Consider the following 19544-nt stretch of genomic DNA (forward strand, 5'->3'; position numbering starts at 1 on the left):
GGATGTGATTGGTCCCGTTTGGAGTGATGGGTGTGCTACTTATTGTTTAGTGATAATTGACATGTTAACCAGGTGGGCTGAAATTAAATTTCTACCTCAAGTTACCACACGCAATGTTATAAATTTCATGGAAGAAGTGTGTGAAAGAGAGGGTTATCCCAAAATAGTTCTCACCGATAATGGCTCACAGTTTAAATCTGAGGAAATGAAGACATATTTAAAAGGCAAAGCCATCAACCATAAATTGTGCGCCATTTACCATCCACAAACAAATGGTATTGTGGAGAGGTTCAACAGAGTAATAAAAGATGCCATTAAATTGACATGGGCCAATGGAAAGGAATGGAAGGTAGCAGTCAAAGAGATCCTGTTAGCCCACAGATTCACTCCTCACAGTTCAACTGGAGTCACACCATTTGAACTCAATAGAGGCAGAAAAGCCAATACAAACATGTTTCCGGGTTGGATGAATGAGCTTGTGAGAAGTAAGGATAAAATAGAAGCAAAGGAGAATATTAGACACAGGCAAATCGACAACAAAAAAATACATGATAAAAAACGCTTTAGGAAATTACCTGAATTTCAAGTAGGTGGTTGGGTGAGGATAAAACTACCTGTGAATTTGAGAGGAGATGGTTGCAAATGGTCCAAGCCCGTGAGAGTGGTAGAGATATATTCCCATGCCATTAGGACCCAAGATGGCAGAGTATGGAACAATGAAAGGGTAATGGATATAAGTGATCAATGTTGGGGGAGTAAGTCTGTTGGTTTGGGTGAAGTGGATAGTGAGAGAGGAAGAGCTGGTATAACTGTTGACATAGATGATAAGAATGTGCGAGAGAGAGTGAGGTGTCGAGCAGAATTTCTAAGAGAGTTACTTCCTTGGCAACAGAATCAGATGATTATCAAGAGAGAAGTAACAGGATAAGATCCAGGACGGGAAGAGAATGCAGACCGCCAAGATATCTTTGTGACTATGTAGAATAAGGAGAATTATGCCAAAGAGTTCTTCTATATAAAGAAGGGAGATGTGTAGTATCCTCACATGTGAAATGGTCCGTGCAGTTGCACGAGAGAATGCTCGTGCAGGAGGATGGAGGTGACGAGATGGAACGTGGGGAAAGGACAGTTGGAGGAGAAGCGAAGCAGTGAAGACGCACATTTCATGTTCCCTGTTTATCTATAATATTTATGTAAAATAACGTTATGAAAGTTAAATAATAAATACATTAAGCCATTTCCATTTGCCCCTCCATACTTCATACCTCCACCTCTGAGGGCAAGACGTCCGTCTCTCTTTATAGGTGTTATATACATTATTCCCACTAGTGTGTGGTCTGGCTCTGTACGCCAACATATTGTGACACGTTAATAGTGGATTATAGCACCGAGTATGTTTTAGCATTGGTTTTAGTATGAATTGTTGATTTTATGGATGATACGTTTGTTATTGCCGTATGAATATCTGGCACTGCTGTTCTGTAGACACACCATTACATTTTGCGATATATTTTTTTGTATGAATTGAATAATGAATTGCATAAATGTTTAAATATTACAGGTTAGGCTACTTTCAGTCCACTCAATTTTCAAATATTGTGGCGGTTTCAAAGTCTAGGGGTAACTTGAGTGCTTTAAAAGTCCCTGACATCTCTCCGTGTATAGACAGTTCCTTGCACTGCCTCCTGTCCTACTGTGCACTTAGGGGCTGTAAGCTGTAACCCCTCAACCTCTACAGCCCCCCTGCTTTTTAGCACTTACCTCTTCACTTAGTCAAGCTGCCCAGTTCGCACTGCCCCTACGCCTCTCCCTTGCAATTCCCTCTCCCTTCCCCTTCTCCTCGTTTTCACACTTGCATAATCTGAATGACATAAGGCCTAGTAGGATTGTTCGTCTTCTCTCGGTCTTCCCCACCTTGTTTTGTGGCGCATAGAAACACTTGTGTACAGACGCAAAATAAATGCCATATCATAAATTTCTAAAAACATTTGCTGTTTACCTCCAAGTTCACACAACTGAAAAGCAACGTGAAACGATGATCTGAAATTCACCCATAGTGCAAAACAAAAGAAACCCACGTTGTCATACCTTTGTGAAAGTAAAGACAATAAGAAGCCGGAGAGCTACTCAGGAAGAAATTAGTCCCACTTACCACCGAGAGCCGAAAGCACCGGAAAACCATTAACCAATGAACCGCTACCATCAATGTGAGCGCGGGGTAGACTTCACATGCAGAAATGTGTAGGGCATTGTATCTTTGAAGAGCTGACTCTTTAGTGGCTTTTATGATTGCAGTGTTATGTGGATAGTTTAAGTTATAATTTTGTACATTTTTAACAAACATTTTTATTACAATTGTCTTTTTGCAATTACTCATACGGATCGAGTTCTCTTTACATTAAAATAGGATATGTTTCACACCAAAGTGATCCTATATATTACGCTTTGAAAATTATGTTATATTTGTTGAGCGGGGGGGCTCTCATATAATTCGGTGTACAGTTGGGCTCAAGATAGCTTTGGCCATTAAAATCTTTTGACTCGCCTATGGGTCTCGGGACAGACTCTTTCCAACATTGCAGGCTTCTTCTGGTACGGTTTTGGGAAGTTTGCTAAATGTTACTACTTGTGTAGTTGAATTTTCTCTTTTTTTTTTTTTTTAAAAACGTCTGCAGTCCCCATCTTTGTTCAGTGACAATGTATACAGCATATATATATATATATATATATATATACACACACAAAGATTGTCTGGATCAACCCTAATCCCAGTTGCTTGATTAGAGAAGCTGGATGCAGCAACTGCAAAGTGGTTGGGAGTTTTGGGGCAACAACAAAGTTTCAATCATCCATGTTAAGCATTTAGGGCAAAGTCAGACGATAGCTTATAATTTAGCCTCTTGCGAAGGCCTACGGGCGGACATCACTGCAGATTTCCTGAGGACCACTTTGCAAAGGGATTCTTTAAAATATTGCTCCAATATCACTAGGAAATACACAGCCTCCGAAAGTCCCCAAAGCCAATAAACATCTTTGTATATGTCCAAATGCGTAATACGCCCCATAAATTAGTACGGAGAAGTCCAGAGGGCACCAAAAGTTTATTCTAAATCCAGAAAGGCAAAATGCTGATCATCATCCTAGTTCAATGGGATTGAAGCAAAGCTCAATTCTTCCATATCAACCCCTTCAGAAATGTAAAATGTACCTGGAAAGGAGAACACGATCACCAACTTTACCAAATCAATGCGGACATCATCTTGGTTGATTCATCTTACCTCTAGTTCCCTCTGCTGGGCAGCTTTGAGAATTGCCACATTGTGAGGTTTGCAGGACTGCAGGGCCTCTTTGTGTTTGCGCAGCAGGTCTTGCTTGAGACCTGTAGAATTAATAAATATTGTATCTAAGTAGTATTTAGGGTTACTGAAGGGACTATGCGATACTTTGATAAGTCTGTGAAAAAACGGTAATATTACTCCTCATTTTGATCTTCTGTGAAAAGGCAGACTAAGGGTGTGCCATAACATGTTGTATGCACGTGTCACCAAGTGCTCTTGAGTAGGCATGTGTAGATGCAGTCGGGCTCGGGTGAATAGCCTCCATAGTTCTGCAACTTCTAAGGGAGGGTTCCCATTGTCTCGCCATGTTAGTTCTGTTTCGATGGCAGAAACTCTAGGAAGGAGTGCTTCCGATTCTATGGTCATGGTGGAGGGTGAGGCAAAACCAAAGTTTAAGCAACACTTACATACACAGCCACTTACACTATCAGCTCAGAGAATGTAGTGCAAGTTGAGGACGACAGTGCTGGGTCTGCATCCCCTTGCTAGCAGAAGATGCTGAATGATAAAAAGGAGGCGGTGGAAACCAAAAGGTGGGAGGCCACCTACCATGTTACTGAAATTACAGAAAACAGCAATGCAAGAGCAAGACCAAGAAGTTTATTTTCCGAAAATCGAGCCAATACTCCCAACTGAAAGAAACATGCACACAGTTTTGGGTTTGGAAAAGAAGACTGCCACACAGGCATTCTCCCAAATAAGGAAACCTGAGAGAAGACCTACCTGCGTGTCGAAATGAGCACCAAAATATGAAAAGGAGTGCAGTGCTCTTGCACGCCACATCCTCTACAACCACACTAGCCAGGGTGCTGTTCAATGTGCATGGCCTGTTGCACGCCACATCTCATATCTAGAACTATATCCTTGGCATCCACAGTTTTGTAACAATGCAGCACCGGGAGCCAAAAATTGGCGACTCAGATTCCAACTATGAGCCAAGACTATGCATCCTCCCTAGGGGATTCTAAAAGGCTACACCCACGAGCCAAAACTATGCAGTATCACTACATGGTGCAAAAGCTCTGTCTATTAGCCAAAATGAATATTAGCACAGAAGCAAAACCGTAGCCAAAACTGAAAAGCGGGAGGATATCCTTTACTTGCAAAATGTCACTCACCAGACACAGCTACAAGCATCGACAAAGCCAATACCTTTGGCTTCATTATACACATTTTATAAACGATGGGTTTAGGTTAGGTTGGCAGACCAGATGAGTATGCTATGGTATAGTGTAGTGTGTGTGTGTGCACAGATGTCTAATTCATTAAACATTTTTGAATTTCGTAATTTTGAAAAACTTTCATTTTGAACAATGACAACACACGTTCAGGACTAGGCATTTAATAAGAATGTTAAAGTTTGTTCACTTATGACGGCATGGCATTTCTTTGTGACATCATTGTCACGGATACACCAAGCATTTCATGGTACCACCTGCACACGTGCCGTTATAAAACTAGAACAAAAACAATGGATGCTGCCATTGCTACTTTATGTTAAGATAATTAACAAATAATATGATCAACAAAATAACTTTGTGGTCAAGATTCTTGTGGTAGGTCAGACAGAGGAGGCGGGCAAAGAGGCATAGTTCAACACGGTTTTATTAAGTAAAGAAAAACCTGTTCCAATCCCCAATTCTAAAAGGAGATCTTTATGCTATAACGCAACAAAACGGTGCTGGTCAGGATGTCGCACACACTGAATTCAGTCCTCCCTCCCAAAACTACAATAACCTAACCATACTTGATTTTATTGGAAAGATAAAAAGAAGGATACTACACTATGGGTAAGTTATGGGTTATTTCATCCCAGGAAGTAGTGGTGGCTTGTTTCCGTCCCTCACCCCAGGGATCGGAGAGACTCTTGTGTCTCGAAATTAAAGATTGATACTCAAAATAAAAATATCTCTCAAAGTTCCTGTTGTGCTCAAAACGATGTCCTCATCTAACCCTTTTCCAGGGATATACAGATTTACACTAAGAGTCTCGGTACTCTCAAGTCCAAGAATATTAGTTCCTGGGCCCTCCTGGGTTGTCACGCCGGACGTCCACAGGTAGACACCTGGCTCCCTTGGTCTGGTTTACTTTTCATTTTCTTTACCTTCCAGCGGTTTGGTGCTCATCTTAGCCCCGGTGGGCCCTGGCCCAGTTGCTTTTCTTGTTTCACTGACCCCATCTAGGGGTATGTTCTCGGTCTATCCATCACATGCTACAGGCTTTGCTTGCCCTTTTGTTTGCCCATACTGGTGTACAATCCCGGTCGGCCCATCCTGGGATTCGCTGGCCTCTTCGCTTGTTCAGTTTATTTCACCCTTGTCCTGGGTTATGCTCTTGGTTGTCCACTCGCAGGCTACAGGGTTCTCTGCCTCCCTTGTTGGTTTGGTTTCATTCACCCCCGTTCTGTGGTATATGATATGATAGGTTATTTATAACGCGCTTAATACCCAGAGGTTTCTAAGCGCGGACCCAGGGATCGAACCTGTGCTGCTCCGTGTCGTCTTGTTTCCAAGTCGAGCACGCTGCCGCTGAGCTATCCTCTTTGGTAGGCTATAGGTAGGTCACTGACAGGCTATGGACTTCACCATCCCTTTTGGTGGCATTGCTCCAAGTGGTCTCATCCTGCTGGGAGCATGGTTTCTGTGCTCCAGGACGCCAGTACCTCCACCTTCGGTGGTGGTGGCGCTTCTTGCCCGAGCGACCCCTATCTTGAGTCGAGGTTCCTCCTTTGTCAACGCTACAGGGTTCCCCATGTGGTCTCTGGATTCCAACCACCAAGTAGTCTGCTTCATGCTTGGCTCCTCTCCTGCGTGGCTCATGGAGCCTGTACTCCTCGCTATTTGGTTGATGCTCTCCCCTCGGCTGCTTGTTCGCACATCTTTAATTCCTCCCTGCAACGGAAGACGAAATTTGATTGGTGCCGATGTGACACATAATTGCCCTGCTCACTTCCCATGTAACCAACATTTCAGACTTATGGGATAGGGAAGGAGGGGTGTTATTCTTCTCTGGGCATTCAGTGTCCCCCATAGAGGAGTGGGGGCCACCTCCAGTGGGATTCCGCTTGCCCTGTCCCCTAGAGAGTGTGTTGCGTAGTTTGCTCACTGCCCTAGTCCCCAAACGGGGTTGCGGCCCTTTGACAAATCCAAATAATGTGTTCCTTCTCCCCACATACTCCTTCCTTCCCTGGTTGATTTAAGAGAAACTTAGAAAATCCATGTTTTCCTGATCTTTCCCTTTGATGTGTTCTACAGAAAAGCAGAATATCTGTAGGTCGAGAAGCCACCTCATTACCCTGTTGTGAGAATGCCTTCTCAAAGACATCCAAGTTAAGGGATGAATGATCAGTGACACGGCAGAATCTTCTGCCCGTCAGATCATACTCAGAGTGGCGATGGCCCATTTGATAGCCAGGGCCTCCAACTATACAGTTGCTTAGGCCTGTTAGCGAGCCAACAGCATTCTGCTGGCATACAGAATGTTCTTCGTCATCATGCAACTGTTAGAGGACAGCCCCGTGTTCTACTTTGGATGCGTCAGTTTGTACTATAAACTCCCGATAAAAGTCGAGCATTTTAAGGAAGGGTTCAATGCAGAGTTTGTTTGATATGGCCAAAACAGGACGGGACCACAAAAGCTTGTTGGGCTGCGATTTCTTGATCTGATCAGTGAACTTGACAGCAATAGGTGAACAGTTATAGGGATGAACCGCCTACAATAGATGTATATACTTGCTCCATCATTTTGTAATTTAAATTATTCCTTAGTTTCGCTACAGACCCCCTTTCAGGCCTTCCTGATAGTATATTTTCCTAGGCCACTAGCTTGCGAGCCGCGTATGTCAACATACCAGGGAAACACTGGCTCAGCGCTTGTGAGCACAACTATCAGCCAGGCCAGCTGCAGCATCTCCGCTCGGCGAGGAAGCACCCGCCCACAGTGAACCTGTGCACCAGGAAGCATTTGTGGACTCATGTGTCGAGCCTCAGCCTACAGCCCAAGATGTGGAGAAAAGTGAATCCCGGCTGCAATTCTCAGCCTGTGTCTCAGCGTGGGCAGTGCGAGAGAATCCACCTGCCCAAGTACTAGCCCTTCAGAATGTCCTTGGGATTTTGCACATAGTGACAGCGGGAGTTGAATGAATTTGAGTACAATGATGAAATCGCTAGGTTTTGTGGTTTGCTTCTTCCCTCTCTGGGATCTGTCAAGTGGGACATTTAGGCTTTTTAAACACAGGGAGTAGTGCATTTAGGAGTTACATGTGACTGGCTGCTGCCATGTGACGGGGAGCAAGGTGGGTGGCCAGATGTGCCTGTCTGTCACCTTCTGGCTTGGGGGATGTACCGGACCCCCTGGGTTACCAACTTGATGTCCCGAGAGCCAGGCAAGGGACTGCACTACAGTGGCATCATTGTGGTCCAACCACTGACAACTATCATCTAACACCCATCACGCTTACAAGCGGTCCAAATGGATTGTGGTGACATGCAGAGTATTCTACAAAACTCATACATAATTATATACATGCTCTCTTAAAAGATCACCCTATGCCTCACCTCGGTGCTCACCGTGCAGCTTAAGCCGTTGATTATAAAGGTTTTTCTCAGTCAGGTGCTGGATCTCGAGGAGGCCTTGGACAATTTCAAACACAGTACCATCAATTAGTGCCAGAGCCAGGTCACTTAGGATTGTGTAGGACAGGCGTTGCTGGCAGGAGCTAAAGAAATAGAAGAGGCCAATTAATACTATATAAAACGAATATACTGTCTTGTGTGTTAAATCTGTCTGTGCTTCTGTTCTGCCCCCTACACAAAACTGCAAACATTTTTCACAGAGAAAAAAAATGTAGTCCAAATGACATTGATCTTATCCAGTTTAAATTATGTGGAAATATTTAATTTACTATGCAGGGTGTCTTGGACTCCTGTTAATTATTATGATCTTGCTAGTGGCGAGGGCAAAATTTTAGGCCTGCTTATAGGTCTATCTGCCACATTAGAATAACTGACCCTTGGCGACTGAGAAATGGTGTGCTATGTTTATGTGGATATTTGAGGTTGACAAAAAATATCCTTCATGTCTGGTTAGTAGCTTGCAAGGTGAATGTTTTACCTTGTCTGGGAGAACGTGTGGTTTACAGAGATCTTAGGGAATTCATAAACAATTAGTTATTTCCAAGATCTCTGAAAAATCGTACAAAACTTGCATAACAAAATCGATATTATAAAGGAATATTATTCCAAAAGCTGTGCTACATTGGGAGTATCCTTCAGTTTGCCCTTTCCTAGGTTTCTGGATATGTGCACGTTTCTGGAAATGCATACTAAAGGCTGCTTCAGATAAACACAGTGATCAACATAGACTCAACAGCAGAAATGGCTGATTGAGAAAGGGTGGGACTGCTGTCCAAAGCAATTCCTGTCCTCCTCCCTTTTCTGGAATAGCGCTCTGTTGCTTTCTAGCTAGGCTTGCACTATATCAATTTCATAAACGCATCCATCCATACAAGGCTTTAAAATCCACTCTGTACAATAAGCACACAACCAGTGTAACGTTGATGTATGCAAGGTAGATGGGAGCATGCCATGGAAAGCAGAGCAAGATGCCTACTATACAGTGTTGGGCTCACTTATTTCAGGAACCCAAACACAGTTCACCGACTTCGTATCAAAGCAATTGATTAAAGCAGTGAAATATTCTCTGGATAAAAACAAATACCTTAATGATCTCCTTGAGGATTTTTAGCTTGAGCCGGAGACCTCGTGCAACAGCCGATATGTTTAGTAGAAAAGAAGTTGCCATCAAACAGGATACCCAGGTTCAGTCAAGCCCGTATGAAAGCCACAGGAGGGCAGTAACGTCTAATACTTCACATCCGGTGAAGGGGTGGGGGGGTGGAAATGGACCAGCATTCCATGTATCAACACAATTCACCACCTGCCTTTGCCAACTGAGTTCATCTCAAAGCCTTGTGGATCACTCACAAGGCTGAATTTGGCTGGTATGGATCCAAGAGTACAGCATCAAAGATGAGCAGAGTTTGTGAATGGAAGAATGTCCCGTTACACATTCCACACTGTTTCATCAATCTGCACCACATTTTGCAGTTACCTGTACCTATGAGGGAATGAAAGCCCGAGCAACGCCAGGTATAGAAGCTAGTTTTAAATAAAGGTGTATATTCACTGAAAACAAACGTTGAAACAGTGGGTGGGGCACTCACTCTGCCCCAGCACCCAAAAGCTGCATTATCAAATAATATAGATTTACTATGAAAATGTAGTTGAAGGGGGGGCGGGAGGAAACCCCCCCCCCTGCATGCCACAAAATACGTCCACATCAACAACTTGACAATTGAACTGTTTTCACACTTCTAAAATTGCATAGTGGGTAACTTTTTACACTGCTCCTTTTCTCCGGTCTCCAGCTATTGCAAGCCAGCAGCTAGCTTTACCTTGTAGACAGCCCGTACACTTAAGCCTTTTTCAGATGCTAAATATAAATACTCAATACTGAATTAGGAACTTCGTAGTGGGCCTTCATTGCATTTTAGTGGCGATATATTTACAAAATAATGCGCTGCTAAAACAGCATTTTTTAAGACTTGTGTTTTTCGTTGTTATTCTAGGACTGTACCTTTAAAGAAGCCCTGGCAGGTTATAAAAGGAGGTGCTAAAGTTATTTGTTATTCATTGGTAATATATAGACTTTCGCGTTTATTTTTTTTTTTTAAACGTAATTTATTGGTGTTTTGTATTAAGCGCATACAAATACAAACATATAAACTGTAAACAATGAAAAATAAAAAAAAACAAAAACGACAGTCTTCATGAGGTGTGGTGCATGTCTCTCGGGTGAATGTGAGGAAAGAGAGATCGCATGTCTCGGGGAACTGGTGGAGTCTCGAGTAGGGATCATCGTCACAGTGGTATCTCAAGCGTTCAGTTGTAACAGATTGTTGGGGGTTGTCAAGGGGGTTTGTGGTCTGCACTGAAGGATATGTCTCTCAGTAGGGCCTTCCAAGAGTCTAAGGTGCCACTCGCCATGTCTCCGGTGGAGTTGGCTCCATCTTGCCAGGCCCTGGTTTCAGCTGCTGTCCATCTCTGCATCTCCTTCAACCAGTGTTCGTGTCTGGGGCCGGCTGGTTTCTTCCATGCCATGGCTATGGTTCTTTTTGCTAGGATGCATGAAATGTCCATCATTTTTACAAGGTGTTTGAGTTTGGTTGGTCTGGGGTAGGTGCCCAGTAAACATTCTCCCGGTGTCCACTTATATCTTTCCATTCCTGCGTCTGTGCAGGTCTGTTTGACTTTGGACCACAGTTCCATCGCTTTAGTGCATGTCCAGAATATATGAATCAGGTCCGCTCTGTCGTTCCCGCACCTTGGGCATGCCGGGGAAGCTTGTTTGTTGAAGGAAGCCACCCTGTGTGGAGTCATGTACGTTCGATAAAGGACGTTCAGCTGGATCTGTCCAAATCTGGAGTTCCTGGACACTTTCTTGGGATATATTAATGCCCTTTCCCATTCCCTGTTTGTGAGCGTGATTCCGATATCTGCTTCCCATCTCGCCTTCAGTGCCTCTCCCTTGGGGTTGGGTTTATCAGTGAGTCTGCTGTAGAGCCTGGAGATCGGTCTCCAGCCGTCCTCAAGATCGTGCATTTCCTGCAGCAGCGGGTCCGGAGTGGGTTCCTCTGGCCAGCCGTTCCAGTTTTTCTTGCTGGTTTGTTTGATGCGTTGGTACCAGAGAAACTGACCACTTGATAGCCCTTCTTTGGTCTGCAGTGACTCGAGTTCTCTGAATTCTCCCTCCTCAAACATATCTCCCCATGTGTAAATGCCTGCCTCTTCCCATCTTCTTGCTGTGGATAGGTCAGATTCTGATTTGCACACGTCCACCAAGATGGGGTTGTCTGGGGAGTACGGATGTTTCACTTGCCTGATGTACCAGGTTCTGGCCCATACCTGCCTGCCAAGACAGATGACCAAGGGGGCGTCAGGGGATTGTCGTAGGGGGCTCCATAGGGTTTCCCTGGGTGTTAATTTGGTAGAGAATTGACTCAGGAGTCCCAGTTCAGCGGACGGTTCATCCGAGAGCCACTTCGTGATGTGGCTAAGCTGCGCCGCAAGGTAATATAGCTGAAGGTCCGGTAGTTTTATTCCTCCCTCCTTGTGTGGGAGAGATAGTGTAGCCAAGGACAGTTTGTGCCTGTTGGGACCCCACAGAAAGTCTCGTATAAGCGCCTCTAGTTTCTTGAAGAAGGGTGGTCTTACGTAGAAGCATATATTCAAGAAAAAATACAGGAACCGGAGGAGAATTATCATCTTGACAATCGCCGCCCTACCAACCATTGCCAGTGGGAGTTTAGACCAGAATTTCATGGATCTGCGAAGGCTTGATATGGCAGCTTCCGTGTTGTGTTCGTGTGTGAGCATCGGAGTGTGGCTCACTTTAATTCCTAGGTACCTGAACTTATCGAGTTGCCATTTTATTCCTATAGCTGGGAGATCAGTCTCTGCTAGGCCTCTCAAGCCAGCCAGGGGGAATGCTGAAGATTTGTGTCTGCTAAATTGTATTCCAGAATATTTCGAGTAATTGTCTAGTACCTCCAGTGTGGTCGGTGCATTGACCTTGGGGTCATTTAGGTACAATAGAACGTCATCGGCGTAGAGGGAGATTATGTTGTAGGCATTGCCGACCTTGATGCCAGCGTAGAAAAATTGTTGCCTGAAATATATGGCAATCGGCTCTAGGCCGAGTATATATAGCATAGGCGAGAGTGGGCATCCCTGTCTTGTGCCCCTCTCTATCTGCCAGGGTTCTGACACCGTTCTGCCTGTCTTCACTCTTGCGGTTGGAGTGTTATATAGTACCGTGATCCATCTGATGAAGCCCTCGCCAAACCCAAATCCTCTCAGTACCTCGATAAGCCACTCCCAGTAGATGGAGTCGAAGGCTTTGATGGCGTCAAGTGAAAGCACCGCTAGGTCCTCATCCTTTTCATAGTTTTCTCTGCCATGATGTGTTGAAGCCTTCTCAGGTTAGCTGTGGTGTTGCGACCGGGAACAAACCCGTTTTGGTCTTCGTGGATTATGGAACCCAGCACTCTGGCGAGTCTACCAGCTAATATGGTGGTGAGGATCTTGTTGTCATAATTTAGCATGGCCAGAGGGCGATAGGAGTCGCAATCAGTGGGTGTTTTGTGTGGCTTGAACATGGGAATGATTATTGTCTCCCTCATAGTGTTGGGCAGGACCCCGTCTGCGTAGGCCTCTTGATATACTTCGTGCAGGATTGGAGTTAGGGTGGATTCGTATGTTTTATAGAACTCAGATGGGAGGCCATCACTTCCGGGGGCCCTGCCGGTGGCGAGCGATCCGATTGCTCCCTTCACGTCCTCGGCCGTGATCTCCTTCTCCAGTTCCTCCCTCTGTTCATTGGTGATCTTGGGGAGGCCTATCTCTTCCAGAGTATCGATGATTTCGTCTCTGGGAATTTGTTTGTCGCGAGTGTACAACCTGGAGTAGAATTTGGCGAATGCCTTGTTAACTCCCGTCTGCGTCCTGTGAGATGTCCCTTCTTCGTCTAGTATCTCAGTGGGGAGATGCTTAGGGTGTTCTTTCCTGCATAGCCAAGCCAATAGCCTACCAGGTTTATCCGATTCTTTATGGGATCTAGTGGTGTACGTTGCGTAGTCAAATTTCTCTAATCTGTCCCAGGAGGATTGGCAGTTCTCGCGGAGCTCTTTCAGTTTCATCTCTACTACTGGAGTGATGTTAGAGGAAGATTCCAAGCGTGTTATCTCCAGTTCCTGTGCCTCATGGGACGCCTTTAGTTGCCTGCAGGTACCACCAGCTTTCGATATTATTTCACCCCTTACCACCACCTTCATGGCCTCCCACAGTGTGCTCCAGGTGGATACTGAGCCCTTGTTGATGTCGACGTATTCTTCAAGTTTTTCGGCGAGGTCCTCTCTGAACTCTGGGTCTTCGAGGGCCGCAACAGGCATCCTCCACATAGGGATGGGGGGTCTGGGTCCTTTAAGCTGCCATTGCATGATCAGTGGTGAATGGTCGGAGACCGATCTGCCCAAATACTTTGAAGACTCCACCAATTGCATTTGTTCTCTATCAACGAAGAAGTAATCAATTCTTGTGTAGACTCTGTGTGGAGCTGAGTAGTAGGAGTAGACCTTTTCCGTGGGGTGTTGTTCTCTCCATATGTCCATTAAGTGAAGCTGCATTAATGTCTCCTTCAGGGCGCACGATGCAGGGTTTCTTGTTTGGGGAGGAGGTATTGATCTGTCCATGGCAACATCCACAACACAATTAAAGTCACTGCCCCATATAAAGGTTCTGTCTCGGTGTTGAGCCAGCTTTGCACTGATCATTCCGAGGTGCGATGGTATCCCATGGGGTGGAAAGTATGAGTTAACTAGGCATATCAGGATTTGCTCTATGGTGCCCCACATAATCCCAAAACGACCTTTATCAGTCTCGTACCCTTGTAGCTGAAAGGGCACATTCGGGTTTACCCATGTGAGCACACCCCTCGCATATTTGGAGTAGGGGGATCCCTTCAGCGTCCCATCCCATCGGTCTGCTAATTTGGCCATGGCATCTTCTGTGAGGTGTGTCTCTTGTAGCATCGCAATTGAAACTTTCTTCCTTCGGAGGAAGGATTGTATGCGGTTCCGTCTGAGATACAAGCCCATCCCCCTCACATTCCACGTCATCACGTTGAGTTGTGATGCCATTGGGTCGATGTTTCGGGGCCGGCGGGGGGCTCCATCCTTGGGGCCTGGAGTGACGACGATCTGTACTCAGGGGGTCGCAGACAGGGACGGTCTGAATCTGTACTTCTTATTGCATTTCTTACACCCGGCGTATGTTTCTTCGGCAGCATTGATTTGAAGACTGTGTAACTGTTGAAACAAACAACATAACTCAAACTGGTGCGCCCAGCGACTACTCTCGTGTCGTGGTGCTCAGGCGCTCTCGAGCCGTCTAGGCCCATCCGGGCTTCGGGCGCGAGTTGGGTCTGGTGGTGGCCTGACCCGGGTGGGTTGTTCGCTGGGGGTTGGGCTGGGGCCCGGCGAGGAGGCCGAACGAGGGTCGTTTCCATATAGCATGCTGTAACTGGATTACCTCCTGAGATCCGGGTTCAATTGTTGCTGTGCTGTCTCTGTGCTGTATGTGTCCTGCTTAGGTAATCTGAGGAGCTCTGTCCTTATTATGTGGAGTGTCCCTGCCATCGGCAAGGTTGTTGTCCTCGAGCCACATGTTGGCGGCCTCTGGGTTTTCGAGGAATATCGCTCGTCCTTTATGTATAACTTTCAGGCGTGAGGGGTAGAGCAGCCTGTGTTTCAGATCTAGCTGGCGGAGCCTCGCTTTGATCGGTACGAAAGAATTTCTCTCTCTCTGTACTTTCTGGGTGTAATCCGGGTATATGGTTATCTTAGAGACTCCCCTTTCGATAGGACCTTCTTCCCTTGAGTGTCTTAAAATGGTTTCCCTATCTTGAAAGTTTAGTATCTTGGCAATTATTGGTCGGGGATGCGAGCCAGGGGGGGGGGGCGTTTTTGGAGGGATCTGTGGGCCCTCTCGACCGCGAATCCCTGTGTCATCTTCCCGGCTCCAATCTCTTGCAGTAGTAGGGATTCTACGTAGGTTGTGGTGTTTGAGCCCTCACTTCCCTCCGGAACCCCCAGGATCCTGATGTTGCCCCGTCTGGCCCGACCTTCAGCCTCCTCTGCCCTTTCTTCGAGAGCGTGAACTTTCCGTTTCAGATCGGCAACCTCAGACCGTAGTGATGCGGCTGCCCTGGCCGTTTCTTCTGCTGAGTTCTCAATAATCGTCACTCTTTCCGTCAGGTTGCGTGCGTCTTGGCGGATGAGTTGAATGTCAATTTTGAACTCATTTATTTTGGAGTCTATAGGGGTCCTCAATGAGGCAATGGCTTCCAATATTTGAGAGTGGTTGTCTATGGATTCACCCTCTTTTGTTTGGGTGTTTTCGGCAGCGCTAGGTTTAGCCTGAGTGGGTGTTTTCGGCTTGGCAGCAACGAAGGAGTCCATGGTGGCTGCTTTGGCTTTATTCCTGGCGGCCATTTTGGAGCGGCTCTAGTGTTGTGACTAGGGCTCTGTGCTGGGGTGAAATTTCAAGTCCGTTCTGCTAGGGCTTAGGTGGTGTTCACAGGGTTGTTGCGGGCTGCAAGGTCAGTGGAGATGGTAGGGGGTGATTAGGAGTGCCTATCCTTGGGTCTGCGTGGGCACCCAATCCCCGTTATATAGGTCCAAAAAAGGGGCTTCTGTTTCTTAGGGGCCGTTGCCTTCCCCCCTATCTTGAGGGTTACTAACGTTCATGTGGCACTGGGGTGATGGTGGTGGGATTAGGTTCACCTCTTGTGGGGTTGTAAAGGCAACTCACCAGGTGTCTGTGACCCCTAGTACCAGGGGACTGTGGATGAGTACCTCTCGTGACTGTTGCAGGGTCTGTCTCGGTCCGTCTTGCCGCGCTGCTTTCTCCGTAGCTCCGGTGTTCCCGTCTCCTGGTGTCCGGGTCGCCAAGAGATTTCGGAGGGGAGGTGTGCCGCAGGGGCTGCTCCTCTGTGGTCTCGCCGCCGAGTCAGCCGCAGCATAGGAGTCAGGTGTGGGCCCGGGGACCGTGTGCTCCCTCTTCGGGCTGTTCGCGGCGCTGGTGGCGTCCGCGTATCACGGGCTGGGGATGATTGAGAGGCTCCGCTGGATCAGCAGTCGCGGAGCGAAGGGGCCGCCTGACGATGGCTCCGGAGTCTGGTGTGAGCTTCAGGTTGCCGCCGCTCCCAGGTTCCTCGGTCCTTGGTTCACTGCCTCCCACCCGGCCAGTAACCGCCGACGCAGGTGCTTCTCCGCGGCTTCGTTACATGGCGCGCGGCGCCATCTTGATTTCTTGCGAGGCGGGGGGGGTGCAGTTCGGGGCCGCTGGTATCGTCACGGGGGTCCGATTCCCCGATTGAGCAAGCAGGGCTTGTCGGGATCAGCTTCCTCCACCTCCGTGGTCCTTTATTGATGCAGCTTTGCTCGAGCCGGGATAAAGGATCTGTAAACGGCGCCTCGGCCGGAGCTCGGCGGATCAGCCTCCGAACGCCATCGGCTCCAGGCCACGCCCCCAGACTTTCGCGTTTATATGTACAAATTGTGAATGTGGCACATAGTAGCATTATCAGTGATATAGCAATGTAAGTTGTATGGATGTTTTAGTGTTTTACACTGTAACAAGTATGATGTTTTTATAAAATATTCTAATCAGTGCTCCAGATAAGATTTTGAAGACAGTATTTTACTCCCCATTTTCTTTTCAAGTTGGGTGTAAGAAACTATGTACTCGACCCAACTGTAGTATTTCATAAGTACATAAAAATATTTTAACAGTAAAAAGGTATTTGTAATAAATATTTCTTTTCACCTAGTTATTCAGGTACATTAAAAAATAAAATGTGTATCCTTCAGATCAGGCAGTAATAACAGGCGTTTCTGCCTGTGGATCTACCCATTGTACTAGTCCTGGGTGGGTGAAAGCAGAAAGATAGGCTCCTATGTATCGGTTTCCTCTTTTTTTGTTGGGAGTATTCTTACTCCTTTTTTTTGGGAGCATTTGCCTATTTTGTGGGGAGTAATAGTGGCTTTTACACGCCATATCTGTAGGGCTGATCCTAATGGTTGCAAAACGGGTCCTGTATCAAATAACGAGTGAAACTAACACCAATGGGGGTGCTTGAACATTGAAAAGCTGGACCATTAAAATGCTTCAAGGTAGTTACATTTGTTTAATGGTGAAAGCATGAATAGGGCTTTTGCAAGAGTTCAAGAATTTTGGTAAACAAAAAGAACTGCATAGTCCTGTAATTTATGGAGTCCACGTCCCTCTTCCTAGTTCCCCCGTCCCAGTCTTTCATCACTCATCCTTTGTCCCAGTCACTCTTCCTGGTTAGGCTCACTTCCTCTCACACACCCCACTCACCCCCACCTTCTCTTGCTTCCTTTATTCTTTCCTCCACTTCATATATCCTGCAACGTCTCAAATTTCTCACGGTCCACAGGGATAGAAAATGAGATTGGATGAGATTGGATGACCAGGAGCTAAAAGCAGTTCCTGATCATCAGACATCACCTGGTAGGCAGGAGTTCTCTGGAGAACCAGGAGTTAGCTTGCCACAAATATAAGATATGCATAAGGCGCACAGGGTTTATAGTCATTGCATCGAATGCAAGGCCATCAAATGCCTTACAATAGAAAAATAATGCATTGAAAAAAAGCATCAAATGCATTTTTCATATTTCTTTATGGGGGCTCCCCCCCCCCAGCCCCTGCTTTTTTAACCTTTAAAACCCATTATACTTCAAATACCTTTGAAAAAAATGCATTAGATGTTTTTTCGATTCATTTTTTACTATGGTAAGGCATTCAATGCAATGACTAGATACCGACGCACAGTATACCTTTATGCCCATTATGCTTTAGATGTCCTTTATACACAGTGGATCTTCAATTCCGCGAATGGGATCATCCTCAGATCGACCTCTCGCAACGTCGACCAAGTGTCAGAGGTTCGCCAGCAGGTTCCTGCAGCCGAAAAGCATGGGGAATGCTTTCTCGTTCCTGTAGGAGGGATTCTTCCTTTACGCCTTCCCACCGTTCCCACTCCTTCTACAAGTGATAAATACACTCCGACAGTGTCACTGCAGAATACTTGTCGCCCTGGCGTGGCCGCGACAGATGGGTGGTAGCCACCACTGTAAGACTACATGGCCTTCCGCAAAGCTCTAAAAACCTATCTCTTTCCGTAAACCACGATAGGACCATGTAGGGGTGCTGAAACCCACCAACATCAGGAATCATGACTTCAATTGCATTACTTTGGAAAGTAATTACAGCTGGCTGACAAATGCTACAGTCGGCTGACAAATGTCCAGACTGTCCTTTAGCATCACTTCCTCGGTGTGACTACATTGGTGCGAGATATCTCGTGTCCTGTGACAAAGTATCCTGCCTAGACCTACCCTGCAACCCACCATAAACCCCAACCAGAGACCCGGAAAATGGACTCCCGTGACACAGTGCCGAGCCCAAGAATAACGACCCTCTGACCGAGCAAAATATAATTTCAGTCCTACCTGTGAATTTACCTCAGAATGCTGCTACCGCGAAACATGAGGACGACCACTGCCAGCTCATCCAGATCCAGAATGTTAATCCAGGAACAGTGGGCTCCTAAGAGTAAATCACACACTCCAGACAATCACTTCTCCTACCGCTACACTCACTCTACGTTACACCAACACACAATAGAGCGCAGCTATATCCCTCAATCAATTTCGGCCTAGCTGCACACATACGAACAATACTGCATGAACACCTCAACATCCTGCTTGAATGCAGCTATAATCCACAAACTATAATCAGCCTAGATGCACACATAAATGTCCTACACAGGCATAATGCCGCCAGAATGCAGTCTCGGAGACTAACCACCCGACTGCACACATTCGACTGATCTCTCACTACCACTGCACCTAATGTTAGGATGCAGCTTCCATCAAGCAAATCACACTAGCTGGTTGCACACACACTGAGTGCACCCAAGCACTCTATACTAGCCTACTACCTCAACTGACCTGGATTACGGTCCCCAAGGGGGTTCAACACCCCCCACCCCCCAAGCGCGTTGAGGACATACCAAAGATACATAGAGCACTATATAAATGCCAAATAACAATAACATTTATACAAATTTCCAGAGTCAATATCAGACAGGTATGTCTGTATGGGGCCAGTTGACCTGAGGGAGTCAAAAGTAGTGCCTAGAACCAATGATGAACCTCAGGTCTCTTTCCTTCCCTCTCACTGGTGCTTTCTCAAGATAAAGTGGTGCAGGATGGGGCGAAGAAAGCCAATGGCTACATGGAGTGTTTGTAGGAGTAAACGGAATGCTTGAAGCATAAAATGTGAGGCAATATATCGCTGTGCTATGCTAAAACACCACCCCTATGGTTCAGAGTGTGGTATTTTTACATTTTGAATGGGAGGTCTTGCTTGTTTGGAAGGTTCAGAGGATAGGATAGAGAAGGAGCTTTTACATATAGAAATTAATTCCTCACCCACACAATACATTTTAGACATCCTTCTTGAGTCCATTCTTCCAAAATGTACATAACACTGGCACCTT

The 19544-nt window shown here is 46.2% G+C and overlaps 1 protein-coding gene across 3 annotated transcripts in view; it reads right to left on the reverse strand.

Annotated features, from left to right (window-relative positions):
• LOC138492139 (protein DGCR6-like) overlaps positions 1–19544 on the reverse strand; it is a 189030-nt gene that overhangs the window by 144618 nt on the left and 24868 nt on the right. For 2 of the 3 annotated variants that reach the window (XR_011276147.1, XM_069619130.1), the window contains exons 2-3: positions 7895–8055; positions 3279–3379 (exon numbers count right to left, since the gene is read on the reverse strand). Coding sequence is in view for 2 of the 3 variants with exons in the window: in XM_069619130.1 (XP_069475231.1) it covers positions 3279–3379; positions 7895–8055 (262 nt within the window). In the remaining variant the exon portion in view is untranslated. The remainder of the gene's footprint in view (positions 1–3278; positions 3380–7894; positions 8056–19544) is intronic. The other variant, XM_069619131.1, reaches the window with a different exon arrangement.

The sequence above is a fragment of the Ambystoma mexicanum genome, chromosome 10 (assembly GCF_040938575.1).
Source record: "Ambystoma mexicanum isolate Mex_15411 chromosome 10, UKY_AmexF1_1, whole genome shotgun sequence".
NCBI lineage: Eukaryota > Metazoa > Chordata > Amphibia > Caudata > Ambystomatidae > Ambystoma > Ambystoma mexicanum.